A 26,529-nucleotide genomic window follows, 5' to 3' on the forward strand; every position below is an offset into this window, starting at 1 on the left:
TAACGTTTCCTCAGATAGTCTTACAAAATGCTGGTATCATCAATAGTTCGGATTATAGCGGTTTTAAAAGTAGACAATACTACAAAAAATAACAAGTCATCTTTATTTATGACTTATTATTTTTTCAGACGTAATTCGCGCTGATACGGTTATGAAACAAATGAACACGAAAAAAACATCTGTTGGTAAGATCCTTTTACAATATTCAAGTGACTTACCTGTACCGGTTGAAATGTAATTTTCGTACTGTATGTCTGGTCCGAGGTGAAGTGGAATATTGAAAGTAAGAATCATACTGGATTGTTCTATTTCTACAGTTGTCTGGCAGTTTGGGGAGTTGTAGCATGCTACAGATGATATCTGACTACCAATAACATCCTCAACTGATGAAATAGCATTGTCAGGAATCGCTGACGTATAGTCCACATTGACAGTGATGTTAACGTTATCGGGCCCAACTGGATCTGAATAATAAATAGCAACCATTTGTTAAATCAGTTATATTTTGACTGAAAAATTATCCTTTTTGTCAACATTCGTGGTAGTAATTGACTTACTGTAAATGCAGCAGGCTGGAAGACGGGAGACAGCAGTATTTTAGACTAAGTGTATATTCAGGTTTTGTTACAACAGCGTGTTTGACTCAACAGGTTAATACCTGAATCATCCGACGAAAATGTGGTTTGTACGGTGGGAAAACTAATTCTACGGCCTTATAAGCTAAAACTGCTACAATAGCAACTTACCAACACAACTTGGAGGATTGTCCAAAGAATCCCAGACGTAATTAGTGTCCGGTCCACACGTGTATGTCTGGAATGTTGTTAATCCAGGCGGTAGAAGTTTACCATTCTCACAATATAATACACACGACTCACTCCCCGTTATTTGGTTCGTGGTACAGTTAAGCAAGGTTCCGTACCTTATCTCGAATTCTTTGCAAACTGCAGAAACAAAGGAGAGATACAATACCAATTAATGTGAACGCACTAATGCGGCATGTTGTACGTTGTAAGGCACATACCAGCACGGCGAATATTAGGTTGAGCATTGTGTGAAAGCTGCTACATTTTTTTTGTTTAACGATATTTTATTGTACATTTTGTATATGTATATATATATTCACACATGTATAAATCACATTTAACACAAGCATTTAATTAAATACATACAAATGTGTTGGGCCAAAAGTTATTCCAACATTATCTAGGGCCCTCCCCAGCTGTTACATTACTCTTGGTATAATTGGTATAGTTATAGCAATTGATTCTACAATAATGAAATCCTTAGCAAAATTATGTTCTATTGATGTGTTTTTATCAAACACACTCACTTACCTGGACACTCTTCAACATTACAAGGTGTTGTTTCCATTTGATCTCCTATACAATCAGCACCGTATGTATCTGGTGGCGGGCTGTCACACTGGCGTGTTCGGTTCATTGTACCAGATCCACAAGACTTTGAACATTCGGATACCTTCCAGTCTGACCAGCCACCATCCACTGAAATAATTTGGACAAGCACAAGGATACATTTGTAGTTGCATGAAAATAAAATGTCGATATGTGTTGAAAATTAAGATATGAGATAATCATATTAAATATGTCCCAGAGAAATGGTCCACAAACCATGCCATTTTTCAGAATTATGATTTTCGCATCAATACCCTCGTGTGCCAGTAAGTCATGACAACTTACCAATGTTAATGTGAAATGCCTTTGTTGACGAATTATGTTAAACAGTTGTATGTTTCTTCAAATTATACTGAGTTGGTTGTCATCCTTCAGAATGTCGTATAGATACCGACTGGTACATAACTGAGGCATCGAACATTATATGATAATATGTAAATGTTATTCCTTCCATTTTTTAGCCTGTACTGTTTCAATGATGCTGTTAGCGTCTTCATTTGAAACCAAAAAAAAACAATTACTGAATACAGTAATGCAATGAAGGACACACTCCTGAAGTACGACTGGCAGGAACTACTGAGAACTGTCTAATGCTTTACTCAAAACATTTACCAAAACAGTGTATACAGACCTGGTGAGACTTCACAGAATGTCCCGCTGTATCCTGGCAAACATATGCACGTGTAGTTTGTGTCTCCGCTGAAACACGTCGCATTATTTTTGCAATCATTGTCAATACAGAAATCTGGCTGTACTGTACACGTCGTGCCAGACCAACCACTCTGACAAGTGCATGTGAAACTGTCTTGTCCGTTTGTGCAGATGTGACCGTTACACGGCGATGATAAACATGCATCAGTTGCTGCTGAAAACAACAACAACAAAAACAATGACGATTTAATGATAATATTCTATCTTTGTATAATGGGCATATACCGGATCAAATCGCATATCCATTGGATTGATGTGCTTTTCAAAGTTTCATCTCTACAGTTCTAAGTTGTAAATGAAAAATGTTAGAACTAAATATGGCCGTTTGTTGCACCGTCCATGGGGAAAATACTTAAGGTGTAAGAAGGCTGACAGGTGTAGATGCACCGTCCATGGGGAAAATATTTAGAGTGTAAGAAGGCTGACAGGTGTAGATGCACCGTCCATGGGAAAAATATTTAATGTGTAAGAAGGCTGACAGGTGTAGAAGCACCGTCCATGGGAAAAATAGTTAAAGTGTAAGAAGGCTGACAGGTGTAGATGCACCGTCCATGGGAAAATATTTAAAGTGTAAGAAGGCTGACAGGTGTAGATGCACCGTCCATGGGAAAAATATTTAAAGTGTAAGAAGGCTGACAGGTGTAGATGCACCGTCCATGGGAAAAATATTTAAAGTGTAAGAAGGCTGAGAGGTGTATAGAAGAATGCTGCATTAAAGGTTTTGTGAAGATCCGTTAAAAACAATCCACGAGAAAATACCATGTGATCTAAATAGCCTGCAAACACTATTATACAAATAAAAAGCTACTTTCACTCAGTACATATGAAATAGTCATTTAGCCGTATAAAATGAAATCTGTAATCAATATGTTTATAATGAGTCATTTAATGACCTTTAAATATAGACAATAGCTAAGGCACTTAACCTCGAGTAAAGCGTTATAAACGTTTTTCAATTCTCAGTGTAAAAAATAGTAAAAAGAACTAATAGTAATTCTCATGTGTTTCCATAAGATACAGTCAAAGATGTTAGTAATTAAGTCTCAAAGCTTTCTTAAGCAATATCTGCTTATGTTAATTTCCTGATACCTATTTTTTCTCTTTTTTTTGTTGTCGAACTATCTCGAGACAAAGAAGTTCAAAGCTCTTTGCTCGAGGCCAGTGTCTTTAAAATGAATAGTACCCATTCCATTGAAGTTCTGGTGGATAAAGAAATACAATACATAGACTATCGTTACCATAACAGCTAGAGGCAGCGATGAGTGATATCCCTTGTTCACTGAAGTTGTCGAATACACCAATGTTGATGACGTCATCATTTTCTGTGATGTGGCATGATGAGGCATGGTTTGCAATGTCCGTTTGGGTCAAAACATTTCCGAGCAGATGCATTCCCGTCAAATAAACACCTGAAATTAAGATAACAAATGAAAACATTATCTGTTATATGTTAGGACAAATCTTTTTTAATTGAAATTTGTAATAGACATTGAAATTAATCTAAAACATACACAAACATAAACCGACCTGTTTGTCCAGTAGATGTCACTACGAAAGCTCCATTATCTAACAGCGGAGTACTAGGCGCTGAGACAGTATTTGTTGAATAAACAGATTCACCACCCAGGTAGACCGTTACATTAGAGTTTGCTGTATCCCAGGTGATTGTCACGTGGTTCCAGGAAGAACTGCTGTGTGAACCGACGGTCTCATCAATCTGTGATCTATAATTTATAAACATGTATTAAGCATTGGAAAGTATGTGATAGAGGCGATACTGCAAACAATGACGAACCTAAAGTTATATTGGTGTATCGTGAATATGTCTGGTAAATAAGTAAGCCTACGATATTAAAACAACGCATTGGCTTCGTTTTTTTTGTAATTCGATTATCATATTTGTTTCGCCAGTTTTACAACAGGCACAGATGAAAGTATATCAATGTTTTCTATATGTAATTTGTATCAAACCACGCTTTGAAGAATGCAGGGCCTAATTTGCTTCACGCTACTTTAAGAAAATTGATGTTACATCGCTTCAATTTAAGCAATTCGACAAAAAACTTCTACTCTTACGGAATTTCTACTCGTATATTTTCAGTCAGGTACACGTTGATAAGTGCTGCTCCTCCATTAGTCAATCTCAGCACTGCATTAGAACTCTGCTCGTCGAAACATTTTGACCAAAACATAAAACTTATATCACTCAAAGTTCCAGGGAACGTCGATACTGTCACACCGCCGTTTGTTGTTTCAATTAAAACGTCATAGTCTGAAAAAGAGTGCTGAATATATCACAAACATGTCATGTCAAAATTCAGAAACCCGTCATTATTAGATCTATCTGAAGGCGACAACGTACAAAAGCCTGCCGTCTTAAAGTTTCTGAACATTGTAATGTATCAGCTTAAAGAAAACAAATGAAAACTATCAGTTCAGTGAATATTCTGAACAACAAAGTTTTGGCCATAACTTTGATAATATTCCATAAAAATAATAATGTTTCTTTGGTTTAGCAGAATGAATTGACTATTACTTTTGCATTCATTGACAGAGGTACTATTCGTTGATTCTGTTGTTGTGCCAGAAGGACAAGTTTTACACGACGTTTGGCCATATTCGTCTTGGTAGTAACCATGGCGACAGGTGGAGCAACTCTCAACGGTATTTGGAGAGTACGAACCAGGACTGCATTGTTCTGGAATGTTATAAAGTAAAACATTAAATGATTCAATATAAACTATAGTTTACATCACACTATAAAGAATTGTTTCCCAAACATCAATTATTATATTATAGACAAGATTTTCACTATTAGTATTTTGAGAAACAAACTTCAGGTTTTTGAAGTTTCTAATTTTTCAACCTTAAAATCAAGTACCTGTGCTTAGATATGCAATGTGTTTCATGATTTTTTTTAGAGACAACATCAAGAAACCAAAGAAAGTAACAGTAAAAATATGTGAATCAGGAAGGATGGGCGGGAACTCGAATGACTTTGGTACAGGATCATACAAAGAACATCTGTGTAGAATTATTTTGAATATGGGCCACAGTTTCAGAGGGATTTTCAAATTTTCCATAGAGAAAATTAGCCCCGCCCCCATGCAGCCATGTTTTAACAATTCAACACAGTTAGAAGGAATTTTAAATTAATAAAGGCTCACCCAAGGAAATTATTTTGGAATGGGACAACTGGTTTCAGACGAGAAGAATTTTAAAGTTTTCCATATAATCTTACAGAGAAAACTAACGCCGCACCATGGCGACCTTTTTTATTATTATTATTATTATTATTATTATTATCATTATTATTTTGATAAAGGGTCCCTCAAGGAACATTGCCGTGAAATTATTTGGGCAATCAGTTTTCTACACGGATTAACTACTGGTAAATTTGAAGAAATCTAAAACGGAATCATCCAAGAAACATTTCTGTGAAGTTTGATTGAAACTGAGTTGATTAAGAGGAAATGCTCTTTTAGAGACATTTGGACGACTGACGTACACACAACGATGCTAAAAGATCACAATGAGCATATCGTGATCAGGTGAGCTAAAACGCTTATACGTACTAGGAGCATATCGTGATCAGGTGAGCTAAAACGCTTATACGTACTGTGAGCATATCGTGATCAGGTGAGCTAAAACGCTTATACGTACTGTGAGCATATCGTGATCAGGTGAGCTAAAACGCTTATACGTACTGTTACAGTCGGCCAGTGACTTGGATCCAGTTGTCTTTGTGGAGTAACCAGCTGGACATGACGTACAGGAAGCGTCACTCTCATTTTCCTTGTACTGGCCAACAGGGCAAAGATCACACGAAGTTTCGTTCACGAAATACCCCAAAGGACACGGTTCTAAAACAGACAAAGAATTAATATTCATGTAAAGAAATATATTCAACGAGAAAGTACATTTTTCTTTATGTGCAGTATTATAATAAATGTTTTGGACTGTTTTTGCAAATATATGTTAACAAATGCAATCATTTAAAAAGAACTTACTACATGTTGTGCGATCGAGCATATACCCGGGATCACACGTTATATCTCCGTAATTCGCTGTCTGAAATGAATCAGATTCAAGCACGAAACCTTGGAGATCAAATGTTCCGTTGTTGATCATTCCTTGGACTGCAGGTTTCAAAATATTCAACTGCACATCATCATATACAAGAATCGCATCTTGAACCGATGTATTGTCTAACTTTAATTCCATGACAATGTAAAATTCTAGAATTAGCAGATGAGTATGAGTTGAGCGCTTCTGTATGATGTGTTCTCGTGTACGTTCTGAAATTATAGAGAAAAGACAAGATATATAGAAACTAAAACATACATCAAACATATTGGTTGTGTATACTTACAATATAGGTCAGCTTTATACACGAACAACTTCAAGAAATATATACATAGAACAAATCTTTTAATTCATCGTGTATACATATATCATTTTAATTTAGATCATGAGTGTCATATAAGTAATATACTGTTAAATATCATATGTAATTAATGTTGACATTGAAATGATGGCAAAGCGGCTTGTGCACACTTAAATCCAACATTGATAGCATAGCGAATTACAAGACGAAAAAGATGAGTAACTTTTACGATATTACAAAATATAGTACGGATTTTATCAGTAAAATTTATGTAACTCATATCCTACCTTCATTGTTATTCTTATGTACACGTATCCCTTCATTATTATATTCCCAAGAGAGTGATCTTTTCTTTCTTCCCGATATTGGTCCACAGGTTATTGTGATACTTCCTGTCGTGCAAGTTTCTCCGGATGGACAAATTGTCTCGAAATAAGGATTTAGTTCAGATTCTAAAATATCTATAAAGTTTTGTTCAATTTCTGCCATCGCTGCCTCGCTGCCACAGTCACCGCCGTAATAAAATATCTCCGCAGGCAGATTAAGAAATCGAGGATTCCTTGGTTCTTAAAGAAAAACATTGCTGTATGTATCGATTTCATGTGTACAAGTTCGGTCATCAGAAGTAAGAGTAAGAGCTTTGTAAGATAATATACAACTTTACACATAAATATGTCCTCTGGTAATTGGTTTTATATTGCCATGTGTGCATAATAAACCTGTTTATTTTTCATGGACCCCTATTCCAGTAAGGAGTTCCCGACGAGAACAGTATTTTAGTATTTAGTCGTGCGCTAGTTGTTTCCCTTTGTATTTTAGACGCAATTTGTAATGAAAAAAAGCGTGAATTTCGTTTTTGGATTTGCTGCGTTTGCATGGCTATTTCAATCCATGTCAGCAATGGAACAACATAGACTTTCACTAGATTTATCCCACCCGCCCATGCCCATATTTGTTGATATTGCTTATAACTTAATTGTGAATCAGAAATCTTTGCTGCTTCTATTTATCTGTTTTTCAGGTTCCTGCATAATAAATTTGTTTCAAATCATGGAATACGTACGCCATAAAAGAACGGGACAATAGCAGAATGTGGTATACCCACAAGCAACACACACAGCTATTTAGCTATATTGACTGATTAATAATTTGGTCACGTAATAAATTTTACGATCATTCTTTGAGAGGATGTACCAATAATGTTTACGATCATTCTTTGAGAGGCTGTATCAATAAAATTTACGATCATTCTTTGAGAGGATGTATCAATAAAGTTTACGATCATTCTTTGAGAGGATGTATCAATTGAGTTAACGATCATTCTTTGAGAGGATGTATCAAAATAATGAAATGAATTTTGTGATATTATTGCTATGAGAGCTACTTTAGAAATGAAATGGAATATCCGTACGATCAGGCACTTTAGTGATAGTGTTCTTAGTAAATGTCGTTCGTTAATGTACTGTTGAACGCCAGAAATTCAAACTTATTAACGTTATTTTTTTTCGCGGCTTTGTAACGTTTTCATATATACTGATTCTAATTTGAAAATGCACTGTGGGAGTAGAATAGTACCAAAGCCAAATACATTAATCTTAAAGTTAGTTTTTCTCGAAAGTAATATTTTAACTCAGAATGGTATGAAGTAAATTGAAAAGTCATGTGTGTGTAAGTGTTCTGTGTAGGGAAAGGAAATAGCCTAGTAGCCTTGTTTAATGGTACGCCACTTTGAAAAGCTGTCGACAACCGACAATGGTTTATATTTGTTCGAAGAAAATGTCATGAGCCTCACCAGTGTTAGTAGAAGCCTTGTCATACTTTGTCGGCTTATAGGTCTCAATTGTGGGTCTGCACTTGTGTTTTAATGAGCGCTTACAATCCCTCGGCCGAAATTGGCTAGATGCCACTAAAAAATTCGGTCGAGGACCGAGGGCCAAGGCATTTGTAGAATATCGTTTAAATATTAGCTCATACCAACTTACTAAAAACAAAATGGCATTCCAGCCTAGTTGAGTGTGTTGTGTAACTGGATTATATACATACCAAGGGACACAACAACGCTGTATCAGCAACACTACTAAGACATTGAGTTATTAGTCCCCTACTGGTTGAAAACCAGTTTCGGCGCTTTTCCGTCATTCCGTCCTTCCGTCTGTCCGTCTGTCCGTCCGTCCGTCCGTCCGCAATTTCGTGTCCGGTCCATAACTCTGTCATCCATGAAGGGATTTTAATATTACTTGGCACAAATGTTCCCCATGATGAGACGACGTGTCATGCGCAAAACCCGGACCCCTAGCTCAAAGGTCAAGGTCACAATTTGAGGTCAAAGGTCAACAGGGCTTTTTTCCTGTCCGGTCCATAACTCTCCCATCCATGAAGGGATTTTAATATTACTTGGCATAAATGTTCCCCATGATGAGACGACGTGTCATGCGCAAAACCCGGACCCCTAGCTCAAAGGTCAAGGTCACAGTTGGAGGTCAAAGGTCAACAGGGCTTTTTTCCTGTCCGGTCCATAACTCTCCCATCCATGAAGAGATTTTAATATTACTTGGCACAAATGTTCCCCATGAGAAGACGACGTGTCATGCGCAAAACCTAGACACCTAGCTTAAAGGTCAAGGTCACAATTTGAGGTCAAAGGTCAACAAGGCTTTTTTCCTGTCCGGTCCATAACTCTCCCACCTATGAAGGGATTTTAATATTACTTGGCACAAATGTACCTCATAATAAGACGATGTGTCATGCACAACTTTCAAACCCCTAGCTCAAAGGTCAAGGTCACACTTAGCAGTCAAATGTTAACATAGCATGAACAGGGTCTGTTTCGTGTCCGGTCCATAACTCTGACATTCATTAAGGAATTTTAATATCACTTAGCACAAGTGTTCCCCATGATGAGATGACGTGTCGTGCGCAAATCCCAGACCCCTAGCTCAAAGGTCAAGGTCACAATTGGGGGTCAAAGGTCAATAAGGTTTTTTCCCTGTCCGATCCAGAACTCTGTCATCCATCAAGGGATTACAATATTACTTGGCATAAATGTTTCCCATGATGAGACGACGTGTCATGCGCAACACCCAGTACCCTAGCTTAAAGGTCAAGGTCACACTTTGAGATCAAAGGTCAAGAGGATTTTTTTCCCTGTCCGGTCTATAACTTTGTCATGCAAAGCAGGATTTAGATATCAGTTGGCACAAATATTCCCCTGGATGAGACAACATGTCATGTGCAAGAACCAGGTCCCTAGGTCTAAGGTCAAGGTCATATTTAGAGGTCAAAGGTCAAATTCAAGAATGACTTTGTACGGAACATTTCTTCTTCATGCATGGAGGGATTTTGATGTAACTTGGACCAAATGTTCACCACCATGAGGCACCCTTGTTTTTAGAATTACGTCCCTTTGTTGTTACTATAAATAGATTTTATTGTAACTTTTTTATTACTGGCGGTAGAGAAAAATCGAGACCACTTTTCTGTGGTACAGCATGCATGTTACATCCAATTTTTAGGTGTATTTTGTATTTTGACCTATCTCTACCTGGTAAAGAGTTTCTTGTGGACTTATATTATATAGATTTTTTTTTTTTTTTTTTTTTTTTAAAGATTAATTTCCCTTTGTTGTTACTATAAATAACTTACATGATAACATTTTTATAATCAGCCAAAAAAATTCAATATGAAAACAACTATAGATTTTTATATATATAAATTTTAATCCAAGTGTTTTGTTATAGCATATTGTATATATAGTACAATATTGTTTATACAACATTGACAGATATCAGTTCATTATGTTATACTGCAGTAGAGAAAATTAGGTGCCTTCCAGTAGGGGACTTTGTATTGCATGGCAATAATTCATTCACTTGTTGTTACTGTGTTATATAATAGGCATGTTTTATTGTCAAGTATTCAGTATTGTAGTTGCACTTGTATCATGCAGATTAAAATGTATTAACCTTTAAGAGTGTTATTCATATTGGGTCTCGAACCCTAACTTGGTTTATCCAGACAAGTAAATGACATAACATGGTGTCAGAAGTTAAAAACTGACGCAAAGTGGACTTACATTAAATTGGAAATTAATATGGATTAACATTAAATTGTTTATAACAGAGTGCAACATTAAATTGTTGGAATAATGGCGAAATGATCACCTCCAGAAAATTTCGATTTTACGAATCCGAGCAAATGGAATGAGTGGAAACAAAGATTTTCATTCTATCGAACTGCATCAAAACTGCATAAGGATGATGGAGAGATCCAGGTGGCTACATTAATTTATACAATGGGTCAAAATGCAGACAATCTGTTGAAATCCTTCAATCTATCAGCTGATGATAGCAAGAAATCTGAAAAAGTCTTGGACGAATTTGATAAACATTTCAATCCAAAGAAAAATGTTATACATGAACGTGCAAAATTTCATTCAAGACGACAAAATCAAGGAGAGACCGTTGAATCATTCATACGAACACTTTACGAATTGTCTGAAAATTGTGCATTTCCAGGAGACACCAAAAATGAGGAAATAAGGGACAAAATTGTGATTGGAATATTAGATACAAATTTATCTGAGAAAATGCAATTAGAATCAGAACTCACACTTGAAAAGGCAGTTCAAATGGTTAGACAAAGTGAAATCGTAAAACAACAGGTCAAAGATCAGCACGATAAAGAGCGAGGGTCAGCGGACGAGGTCAGCCGCGGAGCCAGACCAAAACAGTCTTTGGGAGAATATTGGGCGCCGAAGCAAAATCCAACAAAAAAGAAACAACATTGGACACCGATGCCTAAAGGACAAAAACAGTGTACTAGGTGTAACCGGGCGCATATTCAGGGAAAATGCCCCGCAAAAGGGAAAAACTGTCTCAAATGTGGAAAAATTGATCATTTCTCTATATGCTGCAGAACTAAAACACTAAATGAACTCGCAGAAGAAAGTGATTATCTGGGAACTATAGAAACAGGAGATGGTCAATGGAGAGCCAAACTAAAGGTGAGACATTTGTTAGTCTGTTTTAAGATAGACACTGGGGCTGATGTTACGGTGATACCTGAAACTGTATACTTATCTCTAGGGAGTCCAAAATTAAAGAAAACAAACAAAAACCTATTTGGCCCTGGAAATAAGAAATTGAATGTCTTAGGTTCTTTTACCGAAACGTTATCAAGCCGAAACAAGTACTCAGTAGAAGAAATATATGTCGTGCGTGGCACTGATCGTAGTCTATTGGGCATACCTGCAATTATCGGTTTAAATTTGGTCAAGCTTAACATCGATGAAGTTACTTCGGTAGATTCTGTTAAGCGCACCCATCCTAGATTGTTCAGGGAGCTAGGACAGTTAGATGGAGAATACCGTATTTCCCTTAATGAAGGAGCGTAACCGTTTGCTCTAGCGGTACCGCGGCGTGTACCTATTCCATTGCTTCCAAAAGTAAAAGCTGAACTTGAAAGAATGGAAAAGTCGGGCGTCATTTTCAAGGTCGATCAAAGCACTGACTGGTGTGCAGGCATAGTCTGTGTACCAAAAAGCGATTCTAACGTTAGAATATGTGTTGACCTTACACAGTTAAATAAAAATGTACGCCGTGAAAATTATCCCTTGCCCATTATAGATCAAAGTTTGGGGCGGATGGCGGGTGCAAAGTATTTCAGCAAGCTAGACGCCAACAGCGGGTTTTGGCAAATAAATCTTGCACCAGAAAGTCAGTTACTCACAACATTCACAACGCCATTTGGTAGGTTTGCATTTAAACGACTGCCTATGGGGCTTAGCAGCAGTTCTGAATATTTTCAGAAGCGAATGTCGCAAATCCTTGAAGGCATAGACGGTGTTTTATGCCAGACTGACGATATTCTTGTTTATGGACGGACAAGTGAAGAGCATGACTCGAGACTAGAGACTGTCTTAACTAGGCTAGAAAAAGCAAACTTGACTCTTAACCAAGACAAATGTATGTTCAAGAAAACTCAGGTAAAGTTTGTTGGACATATGGTTGGCCAAGATGGCATAGCTGTAGACCCTGACAAAGTCAATGCTATTAGGGACTTGGCACCTCCTAAGGATGTGCACAGTGTTCGAAGTTTCATGGGCATGGTCACACAGCTAGGAAAGTTTTCCCCACTTCTAGCTGAGTATTCAAAGCCAATTAGAGATTTACTGAGTAGTAAAAATCAATTTTACTCGGGTAGTGACCAACAGGAAGCATTTGATAAGATCAAGTGTATTTTGACAGAAACACCTGTTCTTGCACTGTATGACCCAAACAGAGACTACTCCTATGACGGACAGCTCCAGTTATGCAATTGGTTGTGTAGTGCTCCAGAAACAAGACAATGGGGAATTCAAGCCAGTTTCATATGCTTCTAGGGCTTTAACTCCAACAGAACAAAGGTATTCAACCATAGAGAAGGAAGCTCTAGGGGTCACATATGGATGTGAAAAGCATAAGGACTTCTTAATAGGGAAATTCTTTACTATAGTTACTGACCATAAACCATTAGTACCACTTCTGGGACAAAAGGACTTGAGTGAATTACCAGTACGAATACAACGTTTCAGACTGAGACTCATGCAATTTTCGTACACAATTTCACATATGCCTGGTAAAGAGTTAATCATACCTGACCTACTTAGTAGACATCCAACGTGTGACAGTTTGACATTTGAGGATAGGCAAAACTGCACTGAAACTCAAATGTATGATTTAGTACTTAAAAGTTTGCCAGCCACAGACAAACGACTGCAGGAAATAAGGTCAAAGCAAATGTCAGACTATGTCTGTCAAAAATTAGTTGAATTTACTCAAAATGGGTGGCCTGAATCAGAGTCATGTGAAATTTCAAAATTATATCGGAAATTTCAAGGTGAAATTACTGTAAACAATGGGTTGTTAATGAGAAATGACAGGCTTATTATTCCATCTGAACTGAAAACAGATATTTTGACTAGGTTACATGAGGCCCACCAAGGGATCAATAAATGTAGATCAAGGGCAAAAGAATCTGTTTGGTGGCTAGGAATAAGCAAAGACATTGAAAATCTTGTTAAAGGGTGTGATACTTGCGCTAAAATGCAAAACGAAAAAAGAGAGCCATTGATTGCTACACCTTTTCCAGACAGGTGTTGGTCGAAGTTAGGTTCAGATTTGTTTCATTGGCGTGGTTGCACATATTTGCTGGTGATAGATTATTATTCTCGCTACATTGAAATAGCTAAACTCAGTTCACTGTCGTCTGCGACTGTTGTTGCGCATCTTAAATCAATCTTGTCACGTCATGGACTATACGACACTATAGTCACAGACGGAGGTCCGCAATATGTTTCGGATACTTTCAACAAGTTTTGTGCTGATTACGGTATTGAGCACATAACCTCAAGTCCGAGGTACCCTATGGGTAATTCAGAAGCTGAACGTGCCGTACAGACTGTCAAACGTCTGCTGAACGCGTGTGATGATCCGTATTTCGCTTTGTTGACATATCGGGCTACTCCGTTGCAAAATGGGCTTTCGCCAAGTCAATTGTTATTCGGGCGTCAGATTAAAACTACACTCCCTCAAGCGCCACAAAAGCTTGATCCGAAACCGGTAAATTCTAGAGAGATACAGCAGAAAGAAAAGAATTACCGTAATTACTCAAAAGAAAATTACGACAGGTCTAGACGCGCTCAGTACCTTCCTCCACTGAAGCAAGGGGATGGGGTATTTGTGAAAGACATGAATATTGAGGGTAAAATAATAAAAGAAGATTCACGACCGAGATCATTTGTTGTAGAAACTCCTAAAAGTATTATTTCAAGAAATCGTAGACATTTAGTTAAACTGAACAAAACAGTAAGCTTTGATAAAGCAATTGATATTCCATTCCAGTCACCAGTGTCTAACGAACAATCAGACTCGCAACTGTCTCCTAATCAAAACACATCAAATGCTGAAAGTTCAAACAGTGTTGTTACAAGGTATGGGAGAATTTCCAAACCGCCAGATCGTTTAAACTTGTAATTGTTTGAGGAAGTTTACAATTATTGATTTAATTTAGCTTAGGTTAGCAATAACAGTGGAATGTACGATGTGACATTTCAATTATGTTTTTACATATTTTATTTTTATTAGTGCACAACACCACCATGATGTTACAGACAAACCTCGAGTTAAAGATCAACAGTAAATTTCATACTTTGGAAAAGGGGTGTTGTGAAACTGGGTTATATACATACCAAGGGACACAACAACGCTGTATCAGCAACACTACTAAGACATTGAGTTATTGTTATTGTGTTATATAATAGGCATGTTTTATTGTCAAGTATTCAGTATTGTAGTTGCACTTGTATCATGTAGATTAAAAAGTATTAACCTTTAAGAGTGTTATTCATATTGGGTCTCGAACCCTAACTTGGTTTATCCTGACAAGTAAATGACATAACAGAGTGTGCTGTCTAAGTTACTGTGTCATTACCTGACGTCGAATATGGACCTCAATTAGTGTTATTAGATGACGTCATAGGTTGAAGGCAGTAAGGTTCGGTATTCTGGGGACTCGATGTGATATCAGTTTTCAGTTATTTTACTCAATGGCTGGTCTGGTATGTTTTGCTCGCCCCCACGATACGTGATTTTTTTCATTTGACTGTACATGCGTTTGTTTTACAGTGCAGACCTATCTTCGGGACCTTAGTTGCATAAATAGTCGGTGACATTAGTAAAGTGTACCAGTATTACCTGCGTGTCTCAGTCCCCTGCATTTTTCCTTCATACGATGCATTTGATTATAATGAACACTGCTATTTCAAATTAATTCATAACACTTTTATATAAAGTGTATATAAATGCACTTACATTTTCTTTGGTGTCCTTCTGATCCCACAAGTTTGCAAAGTTAGGCATGGCAATTTTACGAAATAGTTACAGCTAAATGACAGTCATAGAGTATTGATAATATTTTAGCATGCTTGAATTCGTTCCGTTTTTCAGTATTTCGAGGAATAGTCTGAGCATTTCAATGTGTTATACATTGGCTACTGAAACACGTTTCCTCCTGTCCTAGTTGAAATCGGGGAGGGTTTTTTTTCTTGGGCAGCTCGTAATCCGTTTGAAAAATATACAATCGAATTTGTTCAACGTGACTAAATGTAGCGGCTTTAACTTTATTATTTAATATACAGATTCGATCGTGGCATGCATATTAATTGATGTGATGGCATCTCGTATAGCATTTTTTCATATTTGAATACATTTACATTTTGATGTCATATATTTTCTTTTCTATTATCAGAATGTAAAATTGTTGATTATTGTTTTCTGTTATAAGAAAGATATTTTTGTACTGTAATAACTTTTATGAAGAACGTGAAATTAGCCAGAACTCTGGTTACTCTGACTGACCAGAGTAGCCAGAGTTCAGCAAGAGTAGCCAGAGTTCATCCAGTATCCAGAACTCTGGTTACTCTGGCTGGCCAGAGTGGCCAGAATTCAACCAGAGTAGGCAGAGTTTCTAGATTTTTAACATGTTCTGGCTACTCTGGTCAGCAGAAGTAGCCACAGTAGCCCGAGTCACAGGATATCATTTGCTCTGGTTACTCTGGCTGTTTCTAACAGAGTAGCCAGAGTTCAGCCAGAGTAGCCAGAGTTTCTAGCATTTTAACATGTTCTGGCTACTCTGGTCAGCCAGAGTAGCAAGAGTAACCAGCTCCCGTATTTTCAATCTTAGCTGAGTTTGATTATGAAACTTAATACAGTGCAACCTCTGTAGAGCAACACCCTTTGGGAGATACAATTATTGGTTGTTGTTCTGGCGAGGTAAATTTGATAGTATATTTCAGTTTGGGGAAATTTTGATTATGTTGTTATAGAGAGGTTTTTGCTTAAGAGAGGGCCGCTCTGGAAAGGTTGTACTGTATGTCATTTCTATGTAAATAGCATATTTAAAACTGAATTTCAAGTTAATAACTATTTTCAAGCGGTTAATTAAAGCAGCTTTGGTTACTCTGACTGACCAGAGTAGCCAGAGTTTCTAGGGTTTTAACATTTTCTGGCTATTCTGGTCAGCCAGAGTAACCAGGCCCCGTGTTCGCAAAATATTTTCAGTCTTAGCTGAATTTGATCTTGAAACTTAATATGTTATTTCTTTCTAAATAGCATGTTTAAAACTGAATTTCAAGTTAATAACTATTTTCAGTTGGCTATTTATAATAGCCATAGTAGCCAGAACTCTGGGTACTCCGGCTGGCCTGAGTAGGCAGAGTTCAACAAGAGTAGCCAGAACTCTTTATACATTCAAAACACTAAAAAATCAAACCTGAGAGTACCTAAAGGGTCATTTCGCAATAGGTATTACAGTATTTTCTTTGGCTATTCTGGCTAACCAGGGTAGCTAGAACCAATGGACATCTCGGAAATTCTGGCTGTTCTGGCTAGCCAAAGTAGCCAGAGCAATTGACATCCTGGTTATTCGGCTGTTCTGGCCAGCCAGAGAAACCAGATATTTTTGGCTACTCTGGCTGAACTCTGGCTACTCTGGCTACTTTGGCTAAACTCTGGCTACTCTGGCCAGCCATAGTGACCAGAGTTCTGGCTACTCTGGCTACTCTAAATAGCCACTTGAAAATAGTTATTAACTTGAAATTCGAATCTCACCATGAGAAAACCAACATAGTGGATTTGAGACCAGAATGGATCCAGACCAGGCTGGTCAGGATCTGTGCTGTTCGCTAACAGTTTTTCCAAGTCCAATCTCCTTTAAAAGCGAACAGCATGAATCCTGACCAGATTGCGCGGATGCGCAGGCTGGTCTGGATCCATGCTGGTCGCAAAGCCACTATGTTTGTTTTCTCATGGCACGGCTCAATTATTAGATTTCATAATCAAAAGTCAGCTAAGACTGAAAAACTTTAGTGAACATGGGACCTGGTTACTCTGGCTACTCTGGCTGACCAGAGCAAAAACATGTTAAAATCCTAGAAACTCTGGCTACTCTGGCCAGCCAAAGTAACCAGAGCAAATGAAATCCTGGTGACTCGGGGCACTCCGGATACTCTGGCTGACCAGAGTAGTCAGAACATGTCAAAATCCTAGAAACTCTTGCTATTATGGCTGAAATCTGGCTATTCTGGCTACTTTAAATAGCCACTTGAAAATAGTAATTAATTTCAAATTCAGTTTAAACATTCTATTTAGATAGAAATTACATATTAAGTTTCATAATCAAATTCAGCTAAAACGAAAAATGTTTTGTGAACCAGGTTACTCTGGCTACTCTTAAAATCCTAGAAACTCTAGCTACTCTGGCCAGCCAGACTAACCAGAGCAAATAAAACCCAGGTGACTCGGGCTATTCTGGATTCTATGGCTGACCAGAGTAGCCAGAACATTTTAACATCCTAGAAACTTTGGCTTTTCTTGCTGAACTCTGGCTATGGTCGGACACTAACTCATCTGACAACGAAATGATGATATTATCATCAGTCATTAATAATTTTATTCTTGGTTTCTTTTAAAATGGCCGATGATTTTGCGTCTTGCTAATGGCTGCTGTCATTCCCTGTTATATACGATCCATTGATAAAATAAACTGATTTGGCAACCAATGTTTTACATTAGCTACATATTAAAACGGGATAGCTGAGAATTTTAAACCATATATCATAAGAATTCATAACTGAATAAACAAACAGAACCATTGTTGTTAAAGAGCTAAGGTTATTTAGCACATGTGCTCCTAAAGCAGTCATGACAATTTTCGGGCACCATGGGCAATAATGACATTGTCACTGCTTCTAGAAACAGGTTTTACAAAACTAACGAATTGGTGAATATAAATTATTACATTTGATAGGTAAAATAAATTTGAATGCGTTACTTACACCTTAAAGATTGTACATAACCCCTGCCTGATTACAATATTTGGTAGAAGCCGCAGGAAGTTCACAAAATGGTGCCCGTTTCTATCTATAAACACCATTTAAATTCTTTCAGGCCTATCTGTTTTTCAAGTGTTTTTTTTTCCAATATTCTTATTCTCCTATTAGGTTCGTTCATGGAAGGTTGCTCCTAAAGGTATTTATTCTTACACACATATTATTATACAGTTACTGACTTTTGTTTAGGTCAATACTTAGTATGTCTATTTACGGACCTGTAAAATGATACTGACCGAGGAAGCAATCCGAGGTCAATATCAGAATTACAAGTCCGTAAAAACACATATTGACCGAAACATAAGTCTATAATTGTTATATTATATGTCTTTCTCAAATGCACGCATTTGACTATCCTATATTTCATACGTTCGTGAAAATCACAAGGGTCATTATCACTTTTGTGAGTCAATATCGCTTTTTGCGGACTCGTGCGTGCACCCCTTTCAGCCAACCAAATTAACGCATTTGAGAAGGGTATGTAATATACATATATATTTCATGTAAAATGAAATATGCAAGAAGTCACAGATAATCATAGATAAGAGAATTTTTCGCCAAAATAGGAAAAACGAAAAGTGCAGAAAATATACAAGATTTGTTTACAGAGAAATATTATGCAGCTGTTAGCATGGTTATGAATTTTGTTACATGCATTCTCCCCTTTAATAAATTGCCGACAGTGTGTTTTACCTATACAGTCAGGCACAGGGTCGATCGGGGTCCAATCTCCATCGTCTGTACAGAAGAGCATGCCGTTAAAGTTTGTTCCCATGTCTGGTATATCGAATTTATCATTACACATCATTGTATACACAGGGCGTGTTTGTATTGTGTCATAAACAAGCGCTCCATTGATTGGTGGATCCAGGTCAGGGCAAGCGATTGCTGTAACAAAAATGTCGGAAATATAGTTCTCAGGTCATTGATATAGTTGAACTTTCCATGTCTGACAAATGTTCTTTTTTCAGTCGTTTGTAACCAGTAATCAATATATTGCGTTATACATTCTGTTAAGAATAACTCTAAAAACAACGCTTCTAACTTAGTTTCCCATCAAGACATTTTATAGTCAAGTGCCCTCTGCACAACCACTGCACAAAAATAAACTTTTATAGTCTTCCCATTTCTGTTCGCTCTTGACAAGCTGCATATTAAACTTTGTGAAGGAATGGACTATGCTAATTTTATACTGATGCCTTTCATGCTTTGATGACGAAAACAAATATGTATACCTCTACAATATGGCTTATCTCCCGTTCCCCAGCTCCATACTCCTTCTGATTGGCCATTCTTCTCACACGTGACTAGATCCGTGCCCTCTAGCGGCAAGTGTGCAGTACAAGAAAGTGTGCATGATGTCCCGTAAATATAACGAGACGTTGAACAGTTAAATACTAGGTAGTTGTCTTCAAAACTGTCTAAAGGATGGCCACAGGTTATTTCTGAAACATTAAAAAACGAAAAATAAATAACAAAACGATACGCAAGGGACTGTCAAAGACATTGTTTGAGACCTACAGCTTTACAAAGAGGCCTATATATGACGTGTACCATGACATTTCGACATTTTTCATATGTCACATGTGGTGACAGATGTATAATTTGAGAATTTTACAAAACATTCTAAGATTTTTTCTAATGTGATTTACCTTCAACGCGAAGTTCAATAAAACATTCTGGTGATTCATTCCCGTCAACATCAACTGCCTTATATGTTACAATATCACTTCCGACTTCTAATATTGCTCCGGCAGTTGGGCCACCAGTTTGTACAATAGACGGATTAGCGTCTGTTCTGTCAGTTGCAGTCGGAACTTGCCAGTTAACTGATGTTGATGTTATACCGCGGTCAGCGTGGAAGATCTGTGGCGTTACACACGCTATTGTTGGCGGCGTTCCATCTGTGAATTACATATAAGTCAAGAAATTGAAAATTATAAATAAAGGTAAAAGAGAAATGTCCAAAGACTTATGTTGATGACTGTTACTATGAAGTAAGAACAAACCGATCCTGTATTTATTTACCAAAAATTACGTACTCCCCCAAATATGTAGAAAAGATATTTCAGTCTGCGTTAATTACAAAGCAGAAATGTGTTTTAGTAAGAACTTTGCTATATTTCAGAACTTCTTCCAAAGATATATGCTTTAATAAATCTGATGTACGAATCTGGTACTTCATACACGTTGCTATTTTGTTTTGAAAAATCTGATATTGTGTCAACATCCGGGAGACATCTCCATTTAAACCCGCCCGCTTAGCTCAGTAGGTAGAGCGTCGGTCTACGGATCGCGGGGTCGTGAGTTCGATCCTCGGGCTGGGCGTATGTTCTCCGTGACTATTTGATAAACGACATTGTGTCTGAAATCATTAGTCATCCACCTCTGATTCATGTGGGGAAGTTGGCAGTTACTTGCGGAGAACAGGTTTGTACTGGTACAGAATCCAGGAACACTGGTTAGGTTAACTGCCCGCCGTTATATGACTGAAATACTGTTGAAAAACGGCGTTAAACCCAAAACAAACAAACAAACAAACATCTCCATTTAAACTTGTCAAATGTCTGGTCTGTGTGCAAAACAAAAATTAATCAATGGGTCCAAATATTTACTACTGTTGTTTATCTAAATTATATTTAACCTTACCCTTGCAAGAGGAGGATCCAGCGTTGGACCAAGTACCATCTGCCTGACACTGCATGTAGAAGTGACCTTCTAAAGAAAACCCATTGTCGCAAAATATCGAACATACTGATTGAAAAGCATAGGCTGGATCTGTACACTGTACAGTGCTGTGGTCCGGGTAGCTAGGGGGACTGCAAGATTTTTCTAAAAAATAAAAACAACAGGTACGTGCTGAAGATAATTGGGTTCACGCGTACAGGACCACAGTTTTAGTCGATAATTCTGTTGCAACGTTCATAAGTTTTTCCTTTCATACAGGAAATATCCAAACATTTAATCAATCGTTTTGCTGTGCAAAGCCTATAAGCCTATGCTTATAAGGTCTGTGCTTGGAAAGTCTGCTGACCTTCTCCAGCACATATTGGAGGAGGGTATAGACCTCTGCGTGACCACCGAAACTTGGTGATGACGTAATCAGGGGAGAATTGTCTCAGAATGGCTACTGCTTTGATGATGTCCCGAGACCCGACCGTAAAGGTGGAGACTTGCCCTATTATACGAAACAATCTCAAAGTGTCAACATGCCCAGCAAAAAAACTTTCAGTCCTTTGAATGTACTGAATAGAAAGTATGTAGTCAATCATTCATCCTCTACATCTTTAGAATATATAGACCACCGTATTCGGAGAGACACCCAGTGACTCAGGCTATGTTTATGACAGAATTCACTGAGTGTCTTGAACAAATAACGACCAGATCCAAGTCTCTGGTGCTGTTAGGTGACTTTAACGTTCACATGGATAATAAGACAGACTGCTACACCAAACAATTCCAGCAGTGTTTGAGATCTTTTGGACTGATTCAACATGTCAATGCTCCAATTCATTCTGGTGGTCATATTCTTGACCTAATGATCACAAAGCTTGAAGACAAACATGTTAATGTCTCAGAACCTTTGTCAGACTATTACATCTCTGACCACTGCTTTGTTAGTTGTAACATTGAACAGTGTCGTCCTCCCTTGATCAGGAAAGAAATCAAATCTCGCAATTGGAAATCTGTATCCAGTGACAAATTACAAGCAGAATTCGGACAATTAACAACATTGTAGTGAACTCGTCCAATGTCAATGATCTTGTGTCTGAATTCACTAGAATCACGTCAGACATTGTTCAGAAACATGCCCCTCTAAAGGAAAGAACTATTCTCTGTAGACCGACAGTTCCTTGGTACTCAGGATACCTAAAACAGCTGAAACAGTACAAACGTTCAATAGTGAAAATCTTTTTGAATGACAAATCTGACCTGTCAAAGAAAGTATATAGTGGTGTAAGAAACATATATAGTGCTGAACTTTCTAGGGCCAAGGATGAGTACTACCAGAACAAGATTGGAGAAACAGAATGAAACATCAAAAAGTTAGCTATATGCAGTTACATCAGATTTACTGAGAAGGTCGATGAACAATCCGCTCCCATTACACACAATTGCAGTTTCTTTGGCAAATGACTTCCTACGATACTTTGCCGATAAAATAATCAAGTTGAGAAATGATTTTGACAAAATACCAATTGAAACACCCAGCAATGGTAATTATTCCTTCTTGAATCCACCTGTGATTATGAATACATTTACTGCGTTCAAACCACTTTCCGAAAACGATATTTTAAAACTTGTATATGCATCAAAATCTACAACTTGTGAACTTAATGATTCCAACCAAGAAATTAAAGGAGCATTTTTCACAACTTGCTCCCGTTGCGACAGAAATTGTAAACCGATCACTGCTATCTGGTGTGTTCCCTGAGGAATGGAAAAGTGCTGTGATAAAACCTTTGTTGAAGAAGAAAGGTCTCCCACTTGAACTGCAAAACTATCGCCCGGTGTCAAATTTTACATTCCTCCCCAAAATTCTTGAAAAAGTTGCACTAAACCAAATTAATAAGCATACTGAAGCTAACAATCTCCTCCCAGCTTACCAAAGTGCTTATAAAAAATACCATGGGGTTGAAACAGCAATGGTCAAAATGTATAATGATCTTTTGGAAACCAAAACAGCCAAATGCTGAACTTCTGAAAAAATACGCTGGCTTCCAGTTAAGGCTAAAGTCATGTTCAAAGTCCTAGTAATAGTCTTCCGTGTCATCAATGGTACAGCTCCAGCATATCTGTGGGAAATGTTTGTACCTACTCGACAACGGTACAGACTACGCTCACAGAGTGACATTAACTTTAACATCCATAGACGGCGAACAAAATTAGCAGACAGATCTATGGCCGTCGTTGGTCCCAAATGGTGGAACGATCTACCTAGCTATCTGAAAGACATTCAGTCTGAAGCCAGCTTTAGATCAAAACTGAAAACACATTTGTTTAGTCAGTTTCATGAACAATGAGTGTGCTCTTGTTGAAAAACAAAACAGCAGTAGTGGTATAAAGTAGTATTTATACATGTCTAATCTCTAAATCTAAGTTCTAGAATTATGTTCATAGTTTGAATGTATATATTTTAAATGTGTGTTATATAATTGTAAAGAGCAATAGAATATTTTATAATTTTTGCGCTATATAAATGTCATGTATTTGTATTTGCTAGGTCAATCAGCTGGGATTGTTATCATTTTAACTTGGTGTCATGGCTATCATGAAGATATAATTATGAAAACGTTTCATTTAAAGTTGACAATAATTACTGACTTTCACATGTCGGAGCCAGTGACCATGTAGGCGCTACTTCATCCTGACACGTGACTGTATCACTTCCGGTTAGTTGGTACCCGGGGTTACAAGTGTACTGACACGAACTTCCAAGTATGTTGTTGTTTTCACAGGATCTAGCGCCGTTGGCTGGCCAAGGCAGGGTGTCACATGCCAATGCTTAAAAGATAAAAGGGTGGTAATCGGTTTCTTATTTATCTTATTGAAAACAAATAGTTGTTGATGCTTTCAAACATCTCCATATCAAAATACACTTTGTTTGTGAAGTTCAAAATTCTTTTTACTCAAAACGAAAGGTATGGTATGGTGTTTAGATATAAAAACAATCACAGTAGAAATACCGGAACATAAAAGTGGAAACACCTGAATATAAAGCGTAAATAACGGAATATTAAGCGTAAATAACGGAACTTAAAGCGGAAATACCGGAACATAAAGCGAAAATGGCGGAATATAAAGCGAAAATACCGGAACATAAAGCAAAAACACCGGAACATAAAGCGAAAATAGCAGAACATAGAGCGGAAATACCGGAACAAAAAGCGGAAATATTGGAATATAAAGCGAAAGTACAAAATGCATCGGAATATAAAACGGAAATACCGGAACATAAAGCGAAAATGTCGGAATATAAAGCGAAAATACCGGAACATTAAGCAAAAATACCAAACATAAAGCGTAAATAGCGGAACATTAAGTGGAAATACCGGAACAAAAAGCGGAAATAGTGGAATATAAAGCGGAAATACCGGAATATAAAGCGAAAGTACAAAATGCATCGGAATATAAAGCGAAAATACCGGAACATAAAGCGGAAATACAAAATGTACCGGAATATAAACAGGAAATATAAAGTGCACCGGAATATACAGTGGAAATACCGGAGCATTAATCGGGAATACCTGAACATAAAGCGGAAATACCGAAATATAAAGTGGAAATACCGGAATATAACATAAAGCACAGTTTAGCTAGATGTTTGAATATAAAAAACTTCTTAAGCTTGTATATGTTACTTTAGAAAGAAGTTAAAGCTTACTGGTAACAGTAAAAGAGAAGTAACAATGTCCTGTTAGCCCGTCGTCATCTGTTGCTTTATACGTAATGTAGTGGGTCTTTCCATAGGTTGCCCCGACAAAACGGCTGCCATTTACTCCCCCACCAACTTGTGTAACACTGAAAAGTAACACTGGTATTTTGTATCATGAAATACACACACTTGTTATTTCTTAAATAAGAAATAGAAGTTTAGGTGTACAAAATCAAGGAAGCTATAAAGGGACATAAATGTGTAAGAATCAGAGAAAACTGTAGGCAAATCCTTCTTCTTGAGTCAGTGTTAATCATATAACTTACTTTAAAAAATTGTTTGGTTTCATAACTGAAAATCTCGAACAGGATTACAAGAGAAAGTTTCCTTCCAGCCAACAGTAATTATTTTGTTATTCATCTAGGTCCGGTTCGTACATTTCAATATCTAAGATCAATATGAAATATAATAGGGTTATTATAACAGTAGCTTGATCTGGGATGCTGTATTCGGCTCGAATGGATTTTGCCAGATCGGATCTCACGAGGCGCGAAAGCGCCGAGTGTGATCCGACCTTGCAAAATCCACGCTAGCCGAATGCAAAGTCCCAGATCTAGCTACTGTTATAATGACCCTTTTATTATATACCTTTACCATTTTGATTTTTGTTTTGTTCTTGAACAAAATCTTCAATGTTTATCGATATTAAATGGAACTTAGTGAAGATTTTATGTGCGCTATTTATAGAAATGTACCGGATCATGCATATTAATGAAAACAGTCTGGCAGCATACAATACGGAAGGTACAATACGGAATTTAAAAGTTACAATACGGAATTTTTTGTCTGTCTGTTCATATTTGATTGTGAAATACAAGCCGATTTTTTACAGAATTTATATAGGTATATAATAAATATACTTTCTAACATTGGGAAAAGGCAAAAGGGTTTGTTTCAGGAATACATATATAACTAATTTTGATTGACAAGTTAACATTCCATTTTAAGCGTTGGTACTATCACGTGTCGAGCGTACTCTAACTGATTCCAGAAAGTTCAACATTTCCCTATAGTAGTATTCTACATGTAGCCGGGACCTAAGACGTGTTCTCTAACTTAGTTAGAATACGGCTTATAGACACGCCTCTTCTTCAGTTGAAGAATGTTACGATAGAATTTAACAGTTAAAATGACACTGCAGGTTAACCATGATACAAAACTTACTAAAGTCCCATTTAGGTCCGGTGTTTTGTTACATTTAGTTCAAAACAAGTGTTATGTGCCTTTATAATGAATTATGTATATTAAAACGAGGAAATATGTTAATACTTAATTTAGCTATTCAGTTGATGTAAATATCAAATAAAGTAAATGATTACTATTAACTCATTAATAATTAACGTGTTACCTAGGAGTGCCTCCGTCCCTGTCTGTAGCTACTGGGGCAATAGTCCAGCTCACAACTACGCTCGTCTCGCCTGCAGCAACATTATAATTGTCTAAGACATCCGCTGGCTTACATGGATCAGAAAAAGAGGGCGGATACTTTGTCACAATCTGGGTACCTCCCCCTCCCCCTCCCCCTCCCCCACCGCCGCCTGAAATAAATAGCCATATATATCAACACAATAATGCACGACAACACTGAAGCCGAATATTTTATCAAAAGAATAGTCTTGCCTACAGACCAAATGTCGTACCAGGATATATGTTA

The 26,529-nt window shown here is 37.3% G+C and overlaps 1 protein-coding gene across 3 annotated transcripts in view; it reads right to left on the reverse strand.

Moving 5' to 3' along the window:
* The window catches only part of LOC123554649 (sushi, von Willebrand factor type A, EGF and pentraxin domain-containing protein 1-like), a 55,158-nt gene that overhangs the window by 6,577 nt on the left and 22,052 nt on the right, over nucleotides 1–26,529 (reverse strand). For 2 of the 3 annotated variants that reach the window (XM_045344922.2, XM_045344913.2), the window contains exons 5-22: nucleotides 26,224–26,413; nucleotides 24,825–24,961; nucleotides 23,765–23,944; nucleotides 21,089–21,271; nucleotides 20,092–20,343; nucleotides 19,675–19,884; nucleotides 19,133–19,327; nucleotides 6,801–7,079; nucleotides 6,137–6,424; nucleotides 5,834–5,989; nucleotides 4,663–4,824; nucleotides 4,203–4,398; nucleotides 3,654–3,850; nucleotides 3,365–3,535; nucleotides 2,047–2,280; nucleotides 1,338–1,505; nucleotides 747–944; nucleotides 219–464 (exon numbers count right to left, since the gene is read on the reverse strand). In XM_045344922.2, coding sequence (XP_045200857.2) covers nucleotides 219–464; nucleotides 747–944; nucleotides 1,338–1,505; nucleotides 2,047–2,280; nucleotides 3,365–3,535; nucleotides 3,654–3,850; nucleotides 4,203–4,398; nucleotides 4,663–4,824; nucleotides 5,834–5,989; nucleotides 6,137–6,424; nucleotides 6,801–7,079; nucleotides 19,133–19,327; nucleotides 19,675–19,884; nucleotides 20,092–20,343; nucleotides 21,089–21,271; nucleotides 23,765–23,944; nucleotides 24,825–24,961; nucleotides 26,224–26,413 — 3,642 coding nt within the window. The remainder of the gene's footprint in view (nucleotides 1–218; nucleotides 465–746; nucleotides 945–1,337; nucleotides 1,506–2,046; nucleotides 2,281–3,364; nucleotides 3,536–3,653; nucleotides 3,851–4,202; nucleotides 4,399–4,662; nucleotides 4,825–5,833; nucleotides 5,990–6,136; nucleotides 6,425–6,800; nucleotides 7,080–19,132; nucleotides 19,328–19,674; nucleotides 19,885–20,091; nucleotides 20,344–21,088; nucleotides 21,272–23,764; nucleotides 23,945–24,824; nucleotides 24,962–26,223; nucleotides 26,414–26,529) is intronic. The other variant, XM_045344929.2, reaches the window with a different exon arrangement.

Source organism: Mercenaria mercenaria, chromosome 15, assembly GCF_021730395.1.
Source record: "Mercenaria mercenaria strain notata chromosome 15, MADL_Memer_1, whole genome shotgun sequence".
In the NCBI taxonomy this organism is placed as follows: Eukaryota; Metazoa; Mollusca; class Bivalvia; order Venerida; family Veneridae; genus Mercenaria; species Mercenaria mercenaria.